General features: G+C 49.0%; 1 protein-coding gene across 3 annotated transcripts in view; it reads left to right on the plus strand.

The window, feature by feature from the left end:
• LOC140350954 (endothelial PAS domain-containing protein 1-like) overlaps positions 1 to 23187 on the plus strand; it is a 123941-nt gene that overhangs the window by 50534 nt on the left and 50220 nt on the right. For all 3 annotated transcript variants that reach the window (XM_072436556.1, XM_072436558.1, XM_072436557.1), the window contains exons 3-4: positions 17222 to 17358; positions 22137 to 22230. In XM_072436556.1, the coding sequence (XP_072292657.1) occupies positions 17222 to 17358; positions 22137 to 22230 (231 nt within the window). The remainder of the gene's footprint in view (positions 1 to 17221; positions 17359 to 22136; positions 22231 to 23187) is intronic.

The following is a 23187-nucleotide window of genomic DNA, read 5'->3' on the forward strand; positions in this document are numbered from 1 at the left end:
GTTTATGCACAGTTCTCAACATTGAACACACTTCTCTTCTCTCGGCCCACAACATGTGTACATGTCTATATTACTGTCCTAAATTTTTAGTCAGATTGGTCAATCTCTGTAATTTGATAAACAGACAATTTATCTTGTCCATAATTTTGGGGTGAAATGGGAAATATAGAAGTACAAGCGGAAAGCCCTTAAACCCGCTGCTCTCTGGTCAGTTTGACTCGTCAGGGACCACTCTGGACACCCCAATAGAATAAAATACGTCGTATCAGGTGCTACTAGGACCAGACCGTCCACTAACCTCTCGACCTTGACCCTGCGGTATAGTTCTGGGTGATGGTGGTCTTTGTTCTGACCATGGCTGGCCACAAAAGGGATACATAGGCACAACGTCCCACAAGTGTGCTCACATCACCATACGTCCTCGCTTGGTTTCTTAAGAGACCTTCTTCCGCTGATCGCTTCGGTCACACCTTCGACACATATGAACTGGTACATTTCCCATCTCAATTCATAATCTCATTAACATTGCATGTCGTTATGTTGTAGCAGATAAAAAACTCTCTTAGTTAGTGTAAACAACAGTGGCAACAATATGCAATTGTGTTTCTTCAGCTACTGTCAATTATACATTATAGATTATGCATTATACATTTCATACCCTTTCATCAAGTTGATCACTTATTTTCTTCCCTCTATATTCCATGGCTGTGTATGTTGATCGATTGTCCCGATTGTCCCGATTGTCCTGATTGTCCCGTGCATAATACAGGTGTTCAGCACCCATATTATCGTCATCGCTGTGATGATGATAACTGTTGATTCTTTTTTCCCACAGAGTATGGTACTCTGCGCACCGTAGCCTCTGGCTCTCGTTCATCGTAGCAGAGTATAGCACTTTGCGTACTGTAGAATCTGTCTCGTCATCCATTGTAGCAGAGTATCGTACTCTACCGTAGACTCTGGACAAAACTCATACAAACGAAGTCCTGCGTCTTGTAGATTGCTTATGGATCTGGTGCTGTGTTGTCTGCTGCACCCATGATCTCGTCCTCCCACTGGTCGGTGTGTGGCTCCGTCCACTTGGCTCGTCCACTTGGCTCGTCTCTGTAAACACCACATCTCCAACACGTTTTGCTGCGGTGATAAACAAAGTCTTTTCGACAGTATAATGTATTTCAAACAGTATTCTTGTTTACAATTTTTTTTTTTAGTAATTATTGATTCGGAATATTTGTTTACACGTACATCCCTCCATTTGATAAATGGCCTTGCCCATTTCTCAAACTTCTACATTTAAACAAAATTCCATAATCCAGATAGTTTACAACGTTCACTAATCCAGGATGTAATCAAGGAAGAGATGGAATTGCGTCTGTCACTCCAACTCCACAATGTCACCTCTTGACCTTTCACAGTTCAGTCACACATCAGTGCTCACATCCCTGGCTGAGCCCCCCCTTCTACGGCGCTGGGCCCCCACCCTGTGTGTCTGTAATCTGACACTGCCTCTGCGATCTGTAACTTGTAAATCTGTTTTACCACCATTTGTTTCAAACTCCAAATGTTTCAAACTCTAAATGTCTCAAACTCTAAATGTTTCAAACTCTAAATGTTTCGTATCCTCAAAGTCTAAATGTTTGGTCTCCACGTGTGCGCGCGTATGTATGTATGTATGCGTGTGTGTGTGTGTGTATGTATGTGTGTGTGTGTGTGTGGTCATGTGTGTGTGTGTATGTATGTGTGTGTGTGTATGTATGTGTGTGTGTGTGTGTGTGTGTGTGTATGTGTGTGTGTGTGTGTGTGTCAGTGTGTGTGTGTGTGTGTGTGTGTGTGTGTGATTCAAATACATCAAACAATAATAATTATCTCAATAATTCCCCCGTTGAGCTGGCCATAAGGGTCAGTTCACAACTTAGAGTATTAACATCAAATCTCACATCTCCTCTGTGGGTGTGGCCTGAATAAAGTCACCCATCTAATGTAATATGTGCTAATCTTCTATATGTGCTTCAGATGAGTTCCAAACTCCATTTCTCACACCTGCTCATGTGGTGCTTTACAAACATTGTGTATTAGTTTGTTCTAACAAGTCTATATGTGTATTACGATCAAAATGATTCTAAACCTTCCCCTTGGTTATAAGGCATGTGTCTTTTATCAACCTTTTTTCCCTTGTTCCCTACTTTCTTTGTCTTTTCTCTGTCTCTCTCTGTCTTCCTCTCTGTCTTCCTCGCGTAACGGAGGAAACACCCATTTCCAAATTTCTAAACCTGCTTTTTCTTTCTCTCTTTTCACTTACTCTTACCTTCACTTGTAACCTGCTTTTACTTTCTCATTGCTGCTGATATAACTATCAGACGCTGCATCCCCTGGGATTCCACTGTTCTTCACTCCTCCTGTTTAGTTCCCGTTATCACTGGTTTCATAACTTCTATAACGTCTCAATTTAGATGAGATTGTCTAATTTAAATCTATTCAATTCTTGATTGAATCTCCACAATCCTTCAGGTATTCACTTTAGAATGTCAAATTCTTTCCCTGTTAATGTTAACTTTTCCTATTACTCATCAGTCAACCCCCCCTGAGGTGTAACCGTTGGTGTCCCTGTGATCCGTAAAGATAACAACATCTGCTCCATCCTGAGTCCTCTCCCCAAATTATTTCCCAGTCAATAGCCCCTTATCTCTGACTATCTTTTATGACTTGGTGTCCCATGTCCTCCCACTTCTGCGTCAATTGCCCTAGTTAATGACACAGTCATGTCTTTCCAAGGAGGACACGTTTTAACTTATTCCCTCACTTACGTCTACATCGCAATACGAGGTTTCCTCATGATAATACAAATAAATAAGTTACTGATATAACTTTTATTATCACTTTACTTACTGCCCGTTCTACTCCTATGTCCAAAACATCAGTAGTCAGTCATTTACCCATATTATCACTTCCAGGCCCATGCCTGGCATTTGATCCTAAATTTAAAAACACTTCTGTCTTTTCGTCCTGTACTTTCATCTAGTCATGCATTAAGTCCAAAAAGATCATTTTCGTCAAGTCCAAAAATAAAACAAAACAAAACGTAGGTTTGTTCTGTGCACTCAAAAAACACGATACCGTAAAAAAACACAACTTTTGTCTTCTATGTCGGGGACAGGAAGTGTCCTGTCTGTGATCACATTCCCCAAGAAATTGGCCATCTATAAAAATCTGAATTCATCTTCATTTGTTAGCAAGTTTAATAAAATCTTTATAATTGATTGTTGTCAATCAAACAAAACCCTTAAAATTTGTTCTACAAAGCTCTCAATACTAAAAATTTAAAACCAGCTGGGTTTAGTTCCTAATTCATTCCTTCAGAGCGTCCTCTGAGTGCTTTCCCTTCTCCTGTCTTGTTGACCCCCCTTATCTCCCCCTCTCTGCCACGTCATCTGAGCACACTGGAAGTCTCCCTCCAAAATCCTCTTATGACTTTTCCTTTATCTTTTTACAGTTTGGGGTGATAATTTTGGTATTATTTGGTCTCGGTCGTCTGAGAGAAATGCTACTTGCTTTACAGTCACGGTCAATGTCAAGCTTCTAGAGAAAATTCCTTATTAGATTCCTCCGGACATAAACGTGGTGTTTAAGATTCACCCGTGACTGCAAATTTTAGATCTCTCAGAATAACGCCTTGTGACCCTTGTATGATTAATTGTGAATCTCACACTCGTTAGTGAATCACTTATTAATCCTCATTCACACATTCACACTTCTCTCTCTTACTTACTTCGCTCGTGCACAGCGCTTACATTCACTCATCTTTATGTCAGTAACAACTCGTACACAAGGCATCATAACTTTCTTTCGGTGAGAAACTTAACTCGTGGTGAGCAATTTAACTCCTTTATGTGAGAACTTATCTACACAAAGCCAACCAATATTTTTCAGAAATATTAAACTCCCTGCTTATGTGAGAAACTTATCTCGTACATAAGCCTACAATATTTCACAGTAATATCAAACTGGGCTATAAAAGCCTAAAATATTTCACAGTAATACTAAACTGGGCATCCACCAACAATATTTCACAGTAATATTAAACTGGGCATCCACCAACAATATTTCACTTTAATGAGTAAATATTAAACTCCTGTATTTTTTTTAATGAGTAAATATTAAACTCCTGTATTTTTTGTCTGAGAAATATTTAACTCCTCTTTATGCGAGTAACTAAACTCCTGCATAAAGCCTATGCATAAAACGTTTTATGGCTAACTCTTTTTCACACACAAAGTTTTGTCTGACCTTCCTTGTCGCCTGTGTTCTCCTGCTGCTTCGAAACGACGCGCTCTCCTCACGGAGAATGAGGTGTGATGGGCGGCCACGGGAAAAGTGGACTTCTTTCTGCTGTCCACACAGACTTTCACCGATTCACCCGTCAATCTCCGCGAAGGGGCTGCTTGTCGTCCGGCTCGATAGGACCAGAAAATGTCATGGAATCAGACATACAGCGATGCTATTCCGTAACACATCGAGAACACAATTCAACTTAGAGTATGAAACGACACAGAAATATCAGACATTTGTGTGGCAAGCATGGGAGAAAACGCCGGGACTGATCATCCGCCTGCGTCTCACCCCGTTTTTTCCCATGCTGGTTGGTTTTATTAGATATTCTGGAATAGTTGGGTTACATTTCTCATTGGTCAGCTTCACATCAAGGCACTTGTTTTACAGCTGGTATTTTTCCTAGAGATCAAGCCTTGGGTAAACATTACCCAAACTCCTCTGGGTTATCACCCCCCCTCAGGTAAACATCCTTTGGCCCATCTTTACGACCCCTTCACAAACAAATGCAGTTCGTCACACACCCGTTCTTCTCTTAGACTAATGATGCAGATAAAATATCACTATTATGCAGATAAAATACATCACAGAAATATAATCATATATTCACATTTTATCACAATACACATACACATACACATATACATACACATATACATACATACATATATACATACACATATACATACATACATATATACATACACATATACATACACATACACATATACATATACATACACATACATACACATACACATATACATACACATATACATACATACATATATACATACACATATACATACACATATACATACATACATATATACATACACATATACATACACATATACATACATACATATATACATACACATATACATACACATACACATATACATACACATACATACACATACACATATACATACACATATACATACATACATATATACATACACATATACATACACATATACATACATACATATATATATACATACACATATACATACACATATACATACATACATATGTACATACACATATACATACACATACACATATACATACACATACATACACATATACATATACATACACATATACATTAACATATACATACACATACACATACACATATACATACACATACACATATACATACACATACATACACATATACATATACATACACGTATACATTAACATATACATATACATACACATACACATATACATACACATACACATATACATACACATATACATATATATTATACATACACATATACATACACATATACATACACATATACATATATATTATACATACACATATACATACACATATACATATACATATACATACACATATACATATATATTATACATACACATATACATACACATATACATACACATATACATATACATATACATACACATACACATATACATACACATACACATATACATACACATATACATATATATTATACATACACATATACATACACATATACATATATATTATACATACACATATACATACACATATACATATACATATACATACACATATACATATATATTATACATACACATATACATACACATATACATACACATATACATATACATATACATATACATATACGTACACATAGTGCACAGATGTTTCTTACACTATGTCAGCTCCTGGTGATGGAGCTCCATGTGTGCTGTCCCTGCAGCACCTGCACCTGCACCTGCACCTGCAGTTATGTGTGGGATGATCTCAGGGCCCTTAGCACAGCCTACACCTTGGGTCTTGTCTGGTGTGGTAGATCAGGGCCTCTGTCCTTCAGACCGGCTCTTTCTAACCATTGGTAGGATTTTGTGATATCAGCCACTTCAGTTATGTTCGGGTGGTACATCCCATGTAGGGGCGTGTCCTCCCATGTAGGGGCGTGTCCTCCCATGTAAGGGCGTGTACGCCCATGTAGGGGCGTTTCCTCCCATGTAGGGGCTTTTTTGTTCTTATTTTGAAACCATGGTCAGTCAGATGCTAATCAGGTACTCATAAGTGATGAGGGAGATGCAGACAGCAAATCATAGGATTTCAAGGGCCCATGACAGAACTGTATCATATTTAGTAGTGACTAGAAAGTCAAAAGTAACTTTATAGATAATACATCTATATAAGTTCATTCAATACTGAAAATAACAACAAAATGTACAAAACTTTAGAAAATACACTACAAACTTTAAAACTGTGACTAGACTTTGAAAACGACTATGGATGGAGGACACTGGGGCCCACACGTCTGCTCAGGGGCCTTCTCTCCATCACATCATTTCCTCAGTACAGTACGTCCTCATTTCAGTCATTTGTGTAAAAACTGGACAAACCAGAAGTACTTCCTGTTTACTCCAGCGCTGCTATCTTCACTCAGGGGCCAGCCCACCAGTGTGAGGGGCCAGTCCACCAGTGTGAGGGGCCAGGCCACCAGTGTGAGGGGCCAGGCCACCAGTGTGAGGGGCCAGGCCACAGACCACCAGTGTGAGGGGCCAGGCCACCAGTGTGAGGGGCCAGACCACCAGTGTGAAGGGCCAGCCCACCAGTGTGAGGGGCCAGGCCACCAGTGTGAGGGGCCAGACCACCAGTGTGAGGGGCCAGACCACCAGTGTGAGGGGCCAGTCCACCAGTGTGAGGGGCCAGACCACCAGTGTGAGGGGCCAGGCCACCAGTGTGAGGGGCCAGGCCACAGGCCACCAGTGTGAGGGGCCAGGCCACCAGTGTGAGGGGCCAGTCCACCAGTGTGAGGGGCCAGGCCACCAGTGTGAGGGGCCAGGCCACCAGTGTGAGGGGCCAGGCCACAGACCACCAGTGTGAGGGGCAAGGCCACCAGTGTGAGGGGCCAGACCACCAGTGTGAGGGGCCAGCCCACCAGTGTGAGGGGCCAGGCCACCAGTGTGAGGGGCCAGGCCACAGGCCACCAGTGTGAGGGGCCAGGCCACAGGCCACCAGTGTGAGGGGCCAGGCCACAGACCACCAGTGTGAGGGGCCAGGCCACCAGTGTGAGGGGCCAGACCACCAGTGTGAGGGGCCAGGCCACCAGTGTGAGGGGCCAGGCCACAGGCCACCAGTGTGAGGGGCCAGGCCACCAGTGTGAGGGGCCAGTCCACCAGTGTGAGGGGCCAGGCCACCAGTGTGAGGGGCCAGGCCACCAGTGTGAGGGGCCAGGCCACAGACCACCAGTGTGAGGGGCCAGGCCACCAGTGTGAGGGGCCAGACCACCAGTGTGAGGGGCCAGCCCACCAGTGTGAGGGGCCAGGCCACCAGTGTGAGGGGCCAGACCACCAGTGTGAGGGGCCAGACCACCAGTGTGAGGGGCCAGTCCACCAGTGTGAGGGGCCAGACCACCAGTGTGAGGGGCCAGGCCACCAGTGTGAGGGGCCAGGCCACAGGCCACCAGTGTGAGGGGCCAGGCCACCAGTGTGAGGGGCCAGTCCACCAGTGTGAGGGGCCAGACCACCAGTGTGAGGGGCCAGGCCACAGGCCACCAGTGTGAGGGGCCAGGCCACCAGTGTGAGGGGCCAGTCCACCAGTGTGAGGGGCCAGACCACCAGTGTGAGTGTGAGGGGCCAGGCCACCAGTGTGAGGGGCCAGACCACCAGTGTGAGGGGCCAGGCCACCAGTGTGAGGGGCCAGGCCACAGACCACCAGTGTGAGGGGCAAGGCCACCAGTGTGAGGGGCCAGTCCACCAGTGTGAGGGGCCAGGCCACCAGTGTGAGGGGCCAGGCCACAGACCACCAGTGTGAGGGGCCAGGCCACCAGTGTGAGGGGCCAGACCACCAGTGTGAGGGGCCAGTGAAAACGTGGCACACATTCTACATTATTAGTCATATTCTTGCCCTTTTACCGTTGCAAGGGAAAATCTCCTATTTTAGAACTTAAATTGGCTCTAGACACACATTCTTTCACATCAATATTATATTGTCAGGAATTGAGTTAGAGCTCCATCAACTGGCTGCAGAGGGAATTACAAAAGAGGGGGACGAGCTCGGAGCTCTGACGTCATAACTATGTGAAATTCTGTAAAAGTTGAGGTTTTGAGGTTTTTAAGGTTCAGCGGTTCATTTAGAGCAAGAATGAAGCTAAATATAACTTCATCTGTGTTTGAGACGAAGGAACAATGTAAAGACATGGGTGAAAAGTCCACTTTGCATGATATATTACGCTTACAATTACTATTACTTCATTAGGAGATCCCTATACTTTTATACACTTGGACAGCCACGTTGTCCTTCTACTTGAGTAAAACTATTTTGAAGTAACTGACTCTTACTAGAGTCAAATGTTTTGGCTTCACATATGGACGTGACTGAAGAGAAACAGTTTATCACAATCACAATCTGAAAAACAACTGTTAGATCATGTTCCGAGGCCGAGTACAAGTCCAACTCTCAGAAACCTATGAATTGTCAAAGCGTTGGATGTGGAAAGAGGGACAATTATGTAAGTTTGGAACAAGAGAGCGATCAGCCCCGCCCACATGTCGGCTAATCACGCTCAAGTATGTAGGCCAAAGGTGCTGCTGGAGTCCATGAGAAACTCTGGACTCCCCTGAGGGCCTGACAGAGCTGATGTGGGCCCCAGAGTCACTAAACACACGCTGCAGACGCACGCTGCAGACGCACGCTGCAGACGCACGCTGCAGACGCACGCTGCAGACGCACGCTGCAGACGCACGCTGCAGACGCACGCTGCAGACGCACGCTGCAGACGCACGCTGCAGACGCACGCTGCAAACGCACGCTGCAAACGCACGCTGCACAAACACACACTGCAATCTGCGGTTGCACGCACACTGACTGAACGTGACGTCCACAGACCGTCAGGCGCTGACTGAACGTGACGTCCACAGAGCGTCAGGCGCTGACTGGTAAACGTCTGATGTTTCTGCAGCAGGAGACACAACATGTTCTGGAATGTGATTTTGTGGTGCTCCACTGGGATGTACGGACACTTTCCCACTCCTCGTCCGTCAAAACCAGATCACCTTCTCTTTCCCATTTGCTTTTAATATATTTAGTAGAGTCAGTCCGTCCAGATTAGAAATGCATTGATATTATTTAGATATTATTCCCCTTGAAAATGTGATCAGCTCCTTCCATGTCGTAAGCACAGATTTGACCCAGGGATTCTTAACGTCCTCCGTCAGACTCAAGCGTCTGTCATCTGCAGTAAGACCTGTACAGGAACCCCCGGCACCACATGACTCTCAGTATAAGACCTGTACAGGAACCCCCTGCACCACATGACTCTCAGTATAAGACCTGTACAGGAACCCCCGGCACCACATGACTCTCAGTATAAGACCTGTACAGGAAACCCCCGCCACCACATGACTCTCAGTATAAGACCTGTACAGGAACCTCAGGCACCACATGACTCTCAGTATAAGACCTGTACAGGAACCCCCGGCACCACATGACTCTCAGTATAAGACCTGTACAGGAAACCCCCGCCACCACATGACTCTCAGTATAAGACCTGTACAGGAACCCCCGGCACCACATGACTCTCAGTATAAGACCTGTACAGGAACCCCCGGCACCACATGACTCTCAGTATAAAACCTGTACAGGAACCCCCGGCACCACATGACTCTCAGTATAAGACCTGTACAGGAACCCCCGGCACCAAATTACTCTCAGTATTAGACCATTGAGCTTCAGATTCTGGATCACACCAGCAATGTTCTGATTTGAGCTGAAATGAAGTCATTTTTCAGACAAGGTAAACTCCGCCTCCTGGTTCTTTTGTCAGAATAGAGGCCTAACCGGAAAAAAAGCTGTGTGTTTGACCACTTGAGCTGAGTGGTTCTGGGTTGACTCGCAGCAAGACGTCTGGATGCCGCCTTTGTTTTGTAGAGACGGTGTCCCTCAGGTCAGAGACCTCTTCCTCGGCTGCTATGGCCCGAGCGTCCAGCTCGCCATTTTTGGATTTCAAATCACGCATTTCCACCAAAGTCGCATCTATCGTTACGTCCACGGTCTTTTTAATCTTGTCAGTAATCTCCCGTAAGGCTGCCATAATCTCCGGGTCTATCCCGCTCAGGTCTCCTCTGCAGAAGAATCTGATCTGGAGTTGGAGCGATCTGGTGATGCGGCCGGGGCAGCGGCAGGGCCTGAGCCGGGGCAGCGGCAGGGCCTGGGCAGGGCCTGAGCCGGGGCCGCACCCCCTCCTGTGTGCACAGGTGCTAGCGCCGGAGCAGAACTAGCAGCTAGCTTAGGTGTAGCACTGCAAGCCTGATACTCAGAGTCTCTTCATCTCCAAAAAAAAATTAAATAATCTACATTGGACTGTCCCTAGATATTAGCTTCAATATTTTTCCCATCTCTGATGTGTCAAATTCATATTCATGTCCAGAACAGAACCCGATCCCAGTGAGTGTGGTCGTGATGTTTGTGCATTGTCCCGCCTCTGCTGCAGGGCCTCTCTCTGGGCCTCTCTCTGGGCCTCTCTTTGGGCCTCTCTCTGGGCCTCTCTTTGGGCCTCTCTCTGGGCCTCTCTCTGGGCCTCTCTTTGGGCCTCTCTCTGGGCCTCTCTCTGGGCCTCTCTATGGGCCTCTCTTTGGGCCTCTCTCTGGGCCTCTCTCCGGGCCTCTCTCAGGGCCTCTCTGCAGGGCCTCTCTCTGGGCCTCTCTCTGGGCCTCTCTCTGGGCCCCTCTGGGCCTCTCTCTGAGCCTCTCTGGGCCTATCTGCAAGGCCTCTCTCTGGGCCTCTCTCTGGGCCTCTCTCTGGGCCCCTCTGGGCCTCTCTCTGGGCCTCTCTGGGCCTATCTGCAGGGCCTCTCTCTGGGCCTCTCTCTGGGCCTCTCTCTGGGCCTCTCTCTGGGCCCCTCTGGGCCTCTCTCTGGGCCTCTCTCTGGGCCCCTCTGGGCCTCTTTCTGGGCCTCTCTGGGCCTATCTGCAGGGCCTCTCTCCGGGCCTCTCTCAGGGCCTCTCTGCAGGGCCTCTCTCTGGGCCTCTCTCAGGGCCTCTCTCTGGGCCTCTCTCTGGGCCCCTCTGGGCCTCTCTCTGAGCCTCTCTGGGCCTATCTGCAAGGCCTCTCTCTGGGCCTCTCTCTGGGCCTCTCTCTGGGCCCCTCTGGGCCTCTCTCTGGGCCTCTCTGGGCCTATCTGCAGGGCCTCTCTCTGGGCCTCTCTCTGGGCCTCTCTCTGGGCCTCTCTCTGGGCCCCTCTGGGCCTCTCTCTGGGCCTCTCTCTGGGCCCCTCTGGGCCTCTTTCTGGGCCTCTCTGGGCCTATCTGCAGGGCCTCTCTCTGGGCCTCTCTCTGGGCCCCTCTGGGCCTCTCTCTGGGCCTCTCTGGGCCTATCTGCAGGGCCTCTCTCTGGGCCTCTCTCTGGGCCCCTCTGGGCCTCTTTCTGGGCCTCTCTGGGCCTATCTGCAGGGCCTCTCTCTGGGCCTCTCTCTGGGCCCCTCTGGGCCTCTCTCTGGGCCTCTCTGGGCCTATCTGCAGGGCCTCTCTCTGGGCCTCTCTCTGGGCCTCTCTCTGGGCCTCTCTCTGGGCCCCTCTGGGCCTCTCTCTGGGCCTCTCTCTGGGCCCCTCTGGGCCTCTCTCTGGGCCTATCTGCAGGGCCTCTCTCTGGGCCTCTCTCTGGGCCTCTCTCTGGGCCTCTCTCTGGGCCCCTCTGGGCCTCTCTCTGGGCCTCTCTCTGGGCCCCTCTGGGCCTCTCTCTGGGCCTCTCTGGGCCTATCTGCAGGGCCTCTCTCTGGGCCTCTCTCTGGGCCTCTCTCTGGGCCTCTCTCTGGGCCCCTCTGGGCCTCTCTCTGGGCCTCTCTCTGGGCCCCTCTGGGCCTCTTTCTGGGCCTCTCTGGGCCTATCTGCAGGGCCTCTCTCTGGGCCTCTCTCTGGGCCCCTCTGGGCCTCTCTCTGGGCCTCTCTGGGCCTATCTGCAGGGCCTCTCTCTGGGCCTCTCTCTGGGCCCCTCTGGGCCTCTTTCTGGGCCTCTCTGGGCCTATCTGCAGGGCCTCTCTCTGGGCCTCTCTCTGGGCCCCTCTGGGCCTCTCTCTGGGCCTCTCTGGGCCTATCTGCAGGGCCTCTCTCTGGGCCTCTCTCTGGGCCCCTCTGGGCCTCTTTCTGGGCCTCTCTGGGCCTATCTGCAGGGCCTCTCTCTGGGCCTCTCTCTGGGCCCCTCTGGGCCTCTCTCTGGGCCTCTCTGGGCCTATCTGCAGGGCCTCTCTCTGGGCCTCTCTCTGGGCCTCTCTCTGGGCCCCTCTGGGCCTCTCTCTGGGCCTCTCTGGGCCCCTGGGGGCCCTTATCAGAGGAAGCTGCTGGAGCACAGACTTCCGTCCACACATCTGAACATGTTTATATCACTCACTGAACAAACGTCGTCATCAAATACAAAAGCAACTACAAGACACTAGTGTGTGTAGCAGTGTGTCCCCGTGTGATGTCCCCGTGTCATGTCCCTGTGTCATGTCCCTGTGTCATGTCCCCGTGTCATGTCCCTGTGTCATGTCCCCGTGTCATGTCCCCGTGTCATGTCCCCGTGTCATGTCCCCGTGTGTGTCCATCTCTGCTGTTTGGAGGCTTCTCTCTCTGAACTTAACACATTCTTTTGTTTTACTCTGAACAAAGAATAATAAATAATGAGCTCAATAATATAAAAGGCGACGGCTTCTTCTGTCGCACCCGTGGAAATAATGGTCTTTATTGTGAGCTTTACGTGGGACATGAAGAAACTGGACTTATTTTGGGAACTGTTTTGGACATTTCCATCACTCTGAACTTTAGAACTATGAACTTGGGCCTCAGAACTCCTGCCACGGACACAGTGAGGGGAGACTTTTGGAACGTACATTTGGCAGTAAAAAAGGCCATCACGAGGAAATGGCACAAACTTCACCAATGATCCATGACGATCTGTGACACGTGGGACGCTTGTTTGTGACACGTGGGACGCTTGTTTGTGACACGTGGGACGCTTGTTTGTGACACGTGGGACGCTTGTTTGTGACACGTGGGACGCTTGTTTGTGACACGTGGGACGCTTGTTTGTGACACGTGGGACGCTTGTTTGTGACACGTGGGACGCTTGTTTGGGACACGTGGGACGCATGTTTGTGACACGTGGGACGCTTGTTTGGGACACGTGGGACGCTTGTTTGGGACACGTGGGACGCTTGTTTGTGACACGTGGGACGCTTGTTTGTGACACGTGGGACGCTTGTTTGTGACACGTGGGACGCTTGTTTGTGACACGTGGGACGCTTGTTTGTGACACGTGGGACGCTTGTTTGGGACACGTGGGACGCTTGTTTGGGACACGTGGGACGCTTGTTTGGGACACGTGGGACGCTTGTTTGGGACACGTGGGACGCTTGTTTGGGACACGTGGGACGCTTGTTTGGGACACGTGGGACGCTTGTTTGGGACACGTGGGACGCTTGTTTGGGACACGTGGGACGCTTGTTTGGGACACGTGGGACGCTTGTTTGGGACACGTGGGACGCTTGTTTGGGACACGTGGGACGCTTGTTTGGGACACGTGGGACGCTTGTTTGGGACACGTGGGACGCTTGTTTGGGACACGTGGGACGCTTGTTTGTGACACGTGGGACACTTGTTTGGGACACGTGGGACGCTTATTTGGGACACGTGGGACACTTGTTTCGGACACGTGGGACGCTTATTTGGGACACGTGGGACGCTTGTTTGTGACACGTGGGACGCTTGTTTGGGACACGTGGGACGCTTGTTTGTGACACGTGGGACGCTTGTTTGGGACACGTGGGACGCTTGTTTGGGACACGTGGGACGCTTGTTTGGGACACGTGAGACGCTTGTTTGTGACACGTGGGACGCTTGTTTGGGACACGTGGGACGCTTGTTTGGGACACGTGGGACGCTTGTTTGGGACACGTGGGACGCTTGTTTGGGACACGTGGGACGCATGTTTGTGACACGTGGGACGCTTGTTTGTGACACGTGGGACGCTTGTTTGTGACACGTGGGACGCTTGTTTGTGACACGTGGGACGCTTGTTTGTGACACGTGGGACGCTTGTTTGTGACACGTGGGACGCTTGTTTGTGACACGTGGGACGCTTGTTTGGGACACGTGGGACGCATGTTTGTGACACGTGGGACGCTTGTTTGTGACACGTGGGACGCTTGTTTGTGACACGTGGGACGCTTGTTTGTGACACGTGGGACGCTTGTTTGTGACACGTGGGACGCTTGTTTGGGACACGTGGGACGCATGTTTGTGACACGTGGGACGCTTGTTTGTGACACGTGGGACGCTTGTTTGTGACACGTGGGACGCTTGTTTGTGACACGTGGGACGCTTGTTTGTGACACGTGGGACGCTTGTTTGTGACACGTGGGACGCTTGTTTGGGACACGTGGGACGCATGTTTGTGACACGTGGGACGCTTGTTTGTGACACGTGGGACGCTTGTTTGTGACACGTGGGACGCTTGTTTGTGACACGTGGGACGCTTGTTTGTGACACGTGGGACGCTTGTTTGTGACACGTGGGACGCTTGTTTGTGACACGTGGGACGCTTGTTTGGGACACGTGGGACGCTTGTTTGTGACACGTGGGACGCTTGTTTGTGACACGTGGGACGCTTGTTTGGGACACGTGGGACGCTTGTTTGGGACACGTGGGACGCTTGTTTGGGACACGTGGGACGCTTATTTGGGACACGTGGGACGCTTGTTTGGGACACGTGGGACGCTTGTTTGGGACACGTGGGACGCTTGTTTGGGACACGTGGGACGCTTGTTTGGGACACGTGGGACGCTTGTTTGTGACACGTGGGACACTTGTTTGGGACACGTGGGACGCTTATTTGGGACACGTGGGACACTTGTTTCGGACACGTGGGACGCTTATTTGGGACACGTGGGACGCTTGTTTGTGACACGTGGGACGCTTGTTTGGGACACGTAGGACGCTTGTTTGGGACAAGTGGGACGCTTGTTTGTGACACGTGGGACGCTTGTTTGGGACACGTGGGACGCTTGTTTGGGACACGTGGGACGCTTGTTTGGGACACGTGAGACGCTTGTTTGTGACACGTGGGACGCTTGTTTGGGACACGTGGGACGCTTGTTTGGGACACGTGGGACGCTTGTTTGGGACACGTGGGACGCTTGTTTGGGACACGTGGGACGCATGTTTGGGACACGTGGGACGCTTGTTTGTGACACGTGGGACGCTTGTTTGGGACACGTGGGACGCTTGTTTGGGACACGTGGGACGCTTGTTTGGGACACGTGGGACGCTTGTTTGGGACACGTGGGACGCTTGTTTGGGACACGTGGGACGCATGTTTGGGACACGTGGGACGCTTGTTTGTGACACGTGGGACGCTTGTTTGGGACACGTGGGACGCTTGTTTGTGACACGTGGGACGCTTGTTTGGGACACGTGGGACGCTTGTTTGGGACACGTGGGACGCTTGTTTGTGACACGTGGGACGCTTGTTTGGGTCGTGTGGGACGCTTGTTTGGGACACGTGGGACGCTTGTTTGTGACACGTGGGACGCTTGTTTGGGTCGTGTGGGACGCTTGTTTGGGACACGTGGGACGCTTGTTTGGGACACGTGGGACGCTTGTTTGGGACACGTGGGACACTTGTTTGGGACACGTGGGACGCTTATTTGGGACGGTGTTAGTTAGATTCCATTGATGAGCCTAAACCTGGACGTGTCGTGTTCTGTGTTTTATGTTTAATAATGATAATATTAACATCTACAAAGCTTTTTCCTAGTGATTGAATATGTAATCAAACCAGGACTAAACCAGGACTAAACCAGGACTAAAACAGGTCTAAACCAGGACTAAACCAGGACTAAACCAGGTCTAAACCAGGACTAAACCAGGACTAAACCAGGACTAAACCAGGACTAAACCAGGACTAAACCAGGTCTAAACCAGGACTAAACCAGGACTAAACCAGGACTAAACCAGGACTAAACCAGGCCTAAACCAGGACTAAACCAGGACTAAACCAGGACTAAACCAGGTCTAAACCAGGACTAAACCAGGACTAAACCAGGCCTAAACCAGGACTAAACCAGGTCTAAACCAGGTCTAAACCAGGTCTAAACCAGGACTAAACCAGGTCTAAACCAGGTCTAAACCAGGACTAAACCAGGTCTAAACCAGGTCTAAACCAGGACTAAACCAGGTCTAAACCAGGACTAAACCAGGACTAAACCAGGACTAAACCAGGACTAAACCAGGTCTAAACCAGGACTAAACCAGGACTAAACCAGGCCTAAACCAGGACTAAACCAGGTCTAAACCAGGTCTAAACCAGGTCTAAACCAGGACTAAACCAGGTCTAAACCAGGTCTAAACCAGGTCTAAACCAGGACTAAACCAGGACTAAACCAGGACTAAACCAGGTCTAAACCAGGACTAAACCAGGACTAAACCAGGTCTAAACCAGGACTAAACCAGGACTAAACCAGGTCTAAACCAGGACTAAACCAGGACTAAACCAGGTCTAAACCAGGTCTAAACCAGGTCTAAACCAGGACTAAACCAGGACTAAACCAGGACTAAACCAGGTCTAAACCAGGACTAAACCAGGACTAAACCAGGTCTAAACCAGGACTAAACCAGGTCTAAACCAGGACTAAACCAGGTCTAAACCAGGACTAAACCAGGACTAAACCAGGACCTGAATCAGTGTGTGTAATGAATGTTGAAAACTTTAAGTGTGAAAAGGCGTTACATAAAACTATTGAATGCATACATTCTTTTTATAGAATGTCTTTTCCACATGTCCAACCCATGTCTGTGTCTGTGTCTGTGTCCAGCTTGTGTCTGTGTCCAGCCCGCTCACATGTGTCTGTTTACTGTGTCCACTCAGGCCGCAGCAGCACAGACGATGGACAGATGGACAGCCTGTACCTCAAGTCTCTAGAGGGCTTCATCACCGTGGTAACATCAGAGGGAGACATGATCTTTCTGTCTGAGAACATCAACAGGTTCATGGGCCTCTGCCAGGTAAATGTCCCCTGAAGCAAAGGGTCCCCAGAGCCCTCTGAGGGCCATCAACAGGACGCGTGTGTCCAGTGCACACGCATGTGTCCAGTGCACACGCATGTGTCCAGAGCACACGCATGTGTCCAGTGCACACGCATGTGTCCAGAGCACACGCATGTGTCCAGTGCACACGCATGTGTCCAGTGCACACGCATGTGTCCAGAGCACACGCATGTGTCCAGTGCACACGCATGTGTCCAGAGCACACGCATGTGTCCAGAGCACACGCATGTGTCCAGTGCACACGCATGTGTCCAGAGCACACGCATGTGTCCAGTGCACACGCATGTGTCCAGAGCACACGCATGTGTCCAGAGCACACGCATGTGTCCAGTGCACACGCATGTGTCCAGAGCACACGCATGTGTCCAGTGCACACGCATGTGTCCAGAGCACACGCATGTGTCCAGAGCACACGCATGTGTCCAGTGCACACGCATGTGTCCAGAGCACACGCATGTGTCCAGTGCACACGCATGTGTCCAGAGCACACGCATGTGTCCAGAGCACACGCATGTGTCCAGTGCACACGCATGTGTCCAGAGCACACGCATGTGTCCAGTGCACACGCATGTGTCCAGAGCACACGCATGTGTCCAGAGCACACGCATGTGTCCAGTGCACACGCATGTGTACAGAGCACACGCATGTGGCCAGTGCACACGCATGTGTCCAGAGCACACGCATGTGTCCAGTGCACACGCATGTGTCCAGAGCACACGCATGTGTCCAGTGCACACGCATGTGTCCAGAGCACACGCATGTGTCCAGTGCACACGCATGTGTCCAGTGCACACGCATGTGTCCAGTGCACACGCATGTGTCCAGAGCACACGCATGTGTCCAGTGCACACGCATGTGTCCAGAGCACACGCATGTGTCCAGTGCACACGCATGTGTACAGAGCACACGCATGTGTCCAGTGCACACGCATGTGTCCAGTGCACACGCATGTGTCCAGTGCACACGCATGTGTCCAGTGCACACGCATGTGTCCAGTGCACACTCGTCCTGTTGATGGAGAATTAGAGGCCACACAAACAGCAATAAGGACAGTCACGCGGGGAAACATTTATGACATCATCTTAAAGCGCCGGTGTCTGGTGTGTGTCAGAAGCAGCTGTTGGTAAAAAAGAAAAACATATTGGATGATATTTCATGCTCATTCTGGCCTTTTGTAAAATAAGAAATATACTGTATCAGCCAAACATGACGACCGGTTTATCACTTCAAGCACGTTTCATGTGAACCATGTGAATGAACGGTTGGGCGTGTCCCTGTTTCTCTCTCATGGTGCGACGTCACCGTGAGAGAAGGACTAAGTGAGCTAAAGGACTAAGTGAGCTAAAGGACTAAGTGAGCTAACCTGCACTTATTTCTACAACCACTGCTTTGCTCAGGCCAAATGAACTGACTTATGGAGATGTGGTGTTTTTAGTGCAGCTTTAACTTTCGCACATGACTTTATAGCAGTGATGGACTGTCTGTGGTGAGGCCCTAAAAGCAGCACAGGCAGACGGAATATCAGTGGGTAATGACCTTTATTTATAACAACAGACTTTAACAGTTTATTCAGAGTCAGGGGGTTAAGTCTTGGCTCACAGTGATCTTCTAACAGGCAGGTCAGGGACAGGCAGGTCAGGGACAGACGAGGTCAGGGACAGGCAGGTCAGGGACAGGCAGGTCAGGGACAGGCAAGTCAGGGACAGACGAGGTCAGGGACAGGCAGGTCAGGGACAGGCAGGTCAGGGACAGGCAGGTCAGGGACAGGCAGGTCAGGGACAAATGAGGTCAGGGACAGGGAATAAGCCCGTGGGAAAATGCTGGAAAGTCAGGCATAGCACAAGAACAATCTGGCACTGGAGCAGAGACAGGAACAGGCAGAGCTGTCACAGGTGTGGGGAGTGGTCTGATGAGGAGGCGTGGCTAACAGGTAGAGTAGAGCAGAGACAGGTGTGGGGAGTGGTCTGATGAGGAGGCGTGGCTAACAGGTAGAGTAGAGCAGAGACAGGTGTGGGGAGTGGTCTGATGAGGAGGCGTGGCTAACAGGTAGAGCGGAGCAGAGGCAGGTGTAGGGAGTGGTCTGATAAGGAGGCGTGGTTAACAGGTAGAGCGGAGCAGAGGCAGGTGTAGGGAGTGGTCTGATAAGGAGGCGTGGTTAACAGGTAGAGCGGAGCAGAGGCAGGTGTAGGGAGTGGTCTGATGAGGAGGCGTGGCTAACAGGTAGAGTAGAGCAGAGACAGGTGTGGGGAGTGGTCTGATGAGGAGGCGTGGCTAACAGGTAGAGTAGAGCAGAGACAGGTGTGGGGAGTGGTCTGATGAGGAGGCGTGGCTAACAGGTAGAGCGGAGCAGAGGCAGGTGTAAGGAGTGGTCTGATGAGGAGGCGTGGCTAACAGGTAGAGCGGAGCAGAGGCAGGTGTAGGGAGTGGTCTGATGAGGAGGCGTGGTTAACAGGTAGAGCGGAGCAGAGGCAGGTGTAGGGAGTGGTCTGATGAGGAGGCGTGGCTAACAGGTAGAGCGGAGCAGAGGCAGGTGTAGGGAGTGGTCTGATGAGGAGGCGTGGCTAACAGGTAGAGCGGAGCAGAGGCAGGTGTAGGGAGTGGTCTGATGAGGAGGCGTGGCTAACAGGTAGAGCGGAGCAGAGGCAGGTGTAGGGAGTGGTTTGATGAGGAGGCGTGGTTAACAGGTAGAGCGGAGCAGAGGCAGGTGTAGGGAGTGGTCTGATAAGGAGGCGTGGCTAACAGGTAGAGCGGAGCAGAGGCAGGTGTAGGGAGTGGTCTGATAAGGAGGCGTGGCTAACAGGTAGAGCGGAGCAGAGGCAGGTGTAAGGAGTGGTCTGATGAGGAGGCGTGGCTAACAGGTAGAGCGGAGCAGAGGCAGGTGTAAGGAGTGGTCTGATGAGGAGGCGTGGCTAACAGGTAGAGCGGAGCAGAGGCAGGTGTAAGGAGTGGTCTGATAAGGAGGCGTGGCTAACAGGTAGAGCGGAGCAGAGGCAGGTGTAGGGAGTGGTCTGATAAGGAGGCGTGGCTAACAGGTAGAGCGGAGCAGAGGCAGGTGTAAGGAGTGGTCTGATGAGGAGGCGTGGCTAACAGGTAGAGCGGAGCAGAGGCAGGTGTAAGGAGTGGTCTGATAAGGAGGCGTGGCTAACAGGTAGAGCGGAGCAGAGGCAGGTGTAGGGAGTGGTCTGATAAGGAGGCGTGGCTAACAGGTAGAGCGGAGCAGAGGCAGGTGTAGGGAGTGGTCTGATAAGGAGGCGTGGCTAACAGGTAGAGCGGAGCAGAGGCAGGTGTAGGGAGTGGTCTGATAAGGAGGCGTGGCTAACAGGTAGAGCGGAGCAGAGGCAGGTGTAGGGAGTGGTCTGATAAGGAGGCGTGGCTAACAGGTAGAGCGGAGCAGAGGCAGGTGTAAGGAGTGGTCTGATGAGCAGACTGTGACAATTGACCAATAAAATCTAAAATTACTATGAAGTTGTAAATCAAATATATCCTAATGAGCCTGTTTTCCCCTCACTTCTGCTGCTGAAGCTCGGCTGAAGTCCCGCTGTCTTTTAGTGGCCTCTACAGGTCACTGAGCAGTACTGCAGGAAGCTTTGGTCTTCTTCTGCTGCAGCTGCTCAGTCTGTGGGCGTGTTCAGAGGCCCGTTCATGCTCCGCCCTCTGACATGAGCTTCTAGAACAGAAGCTTGTTTAGAGCTCTGCACATGTGCTCTGAGGACAAACTCTAAACACCTGAAGAAACCTGTGAATCTTGTGCCTGTAGCTCAGGCTCTGTTCACGTTTCCAATGATTAAACACAGGCAGAATCTTAATAACATACAACGCTAATTTGTGTCATGAATTGTTCTTTGAAGTAGGCGCTCTGATGTGCTGGAGAGGTCAGCTCAGTGGGACAGGTGTGTGTTCTCCGGGTCTGCTTGTCCATCCAGAAAGGTCACCACACACCACTGGTTTATAGATTATAGGGCTGAAGTGACCAATCGCAACTAATCAATTATAGAGAAATTCAACAACAAGTTTAATAATCAAAAAATCATGATCTGAATAATACACGGACTCCACAGAGGAAAAGAGTAAGAATGACATTCATATGAAGAAGCTTTCTTGTCTCTAAATGTCCTGCAGCAGCACGTCCTGAGCCGCTTCATCTGGACACAACCATACGCACTGACCCTTCACAATAAAAGCAGCACATTGCAGCCCTAATAGTTAGATTTAATATCGGCCACTTTGCCTCCAACAGTTCATTCTGGAACATGTTCTAACAACATGGATGTGTCATTTGTTTGAAGTATTACAGTACGAGCTTCAAAAGTATGATTCAGAGTGTCAATATGAAGTGAGGAACTGGTCTAACTCCAGCCACCACAAGGACTCTCTGCAAAAGACATGATATTTTGTACTTTACAGAGGAAACATCTGATCTGACTCCATCAGATGGTCATATAATACATGCCCTTTTCATGGAAACAGATCCAGCTCAAAGTGAAATGTCCACTCATGTAAGAACATCCGTCGCCTCACAGTGGGGGGTCCGGATGCTGACCAGACGCTGGGTGTAGCACAGGCGTGGAGTTTGCTGCATGTCCTTCCCCGGTTTCATCCCTGTCCTGACTCATAAAGCCTACGGGCCTAACATACTTCAAAATAAGACCATTTTCCTTTCAAACTGAGGCTTTTGTTTTCAGATTCTTTGGGACATTACAGTTACTTTGAGCTTTCTTTGTGTTTCTACACTTCAGGTGGAGCTGACCGGTCACAGCATCTTTGACTTCACTCATCCCTGTGACCACGAGGAAATCCGAGAGAACCTGAGCCTGAAGACGACCGGTCAGTGTCCCTCCTAAAGTTAAAGGTTTAAGGTTAAAAGTCAGGGCGAGTGTAAACCTAACTTTAACCCAAATGAACTGAAATTGTCATTTTAAACAGTCTTGATATTCAGTGCTAATATTTATGACGTCACACAAAGCAAAAGTGACAAAAAAGAATTGACCTCATTCTGCCCCGCCCACAACTGTTTCCTGTTTATGGCACTCGCTCTGTCAAGAGCCACAATCTGATATTTCCAGCTCATAAAGCGTCTGACATGATCCAAAGCCAACGCACGACATAAAGAGAGGTTCAAACGCGGCGTAGAGGCTTTAGCCACGCCCCTCACATGCAGAGAAGTCAAAGAAATGAGGCAAAACTGTTCCCGTGCACGCTAGCTTTAGCCACGCTAACATATATCATACATATATGTTACATAACATATATCATACATATATGTACATAACATATATCATACATATATGTTACATAACATATATCATACATATATGTTACATAACATATATCATACATATATGTTACATAACATATATCATACATATATGTTACATAACATATATCATACATATATGTACATAACATATATCATACATATATGTTACATAACATATATCATACATATATGTTACATAACATATATCATACATATATGTTACATAACATATATCATACATATATGTACATAACATATATCATACATATATGTTACATAACATATATCATACATATATGTACATAACATATATGTTACATAACATATATCATACATATATGTTACATAACATATATCATACATATATGTTACATAACTTATATCATACATATATGTTACATACATATATCATACATATATGTACATAACATATATCATACATATATGTTACATAACATATATCATACATATATGTACATTACATAACATATATCATACATATATGTTACATAGCATATATCATACATATA

The sequence above is a fragment of the Eucyclogobius newberryi genome, unplaced genomic scaffold (assembly GCF_026437365.1).
Source record: "Eucyclogobius newberryi isolate DKJ021-1_F unplaced genomic scaffold, fEucNew1.0.hap1 SCAF_8, whole genome shotgun sequence".
Lineage (NCBI taxonomy): Eukaryota > Metazoa > Chordata > Actinopteri > Gobiiformes > Gobiidae > Eucyclogobius > Eucyclogobius newberryi.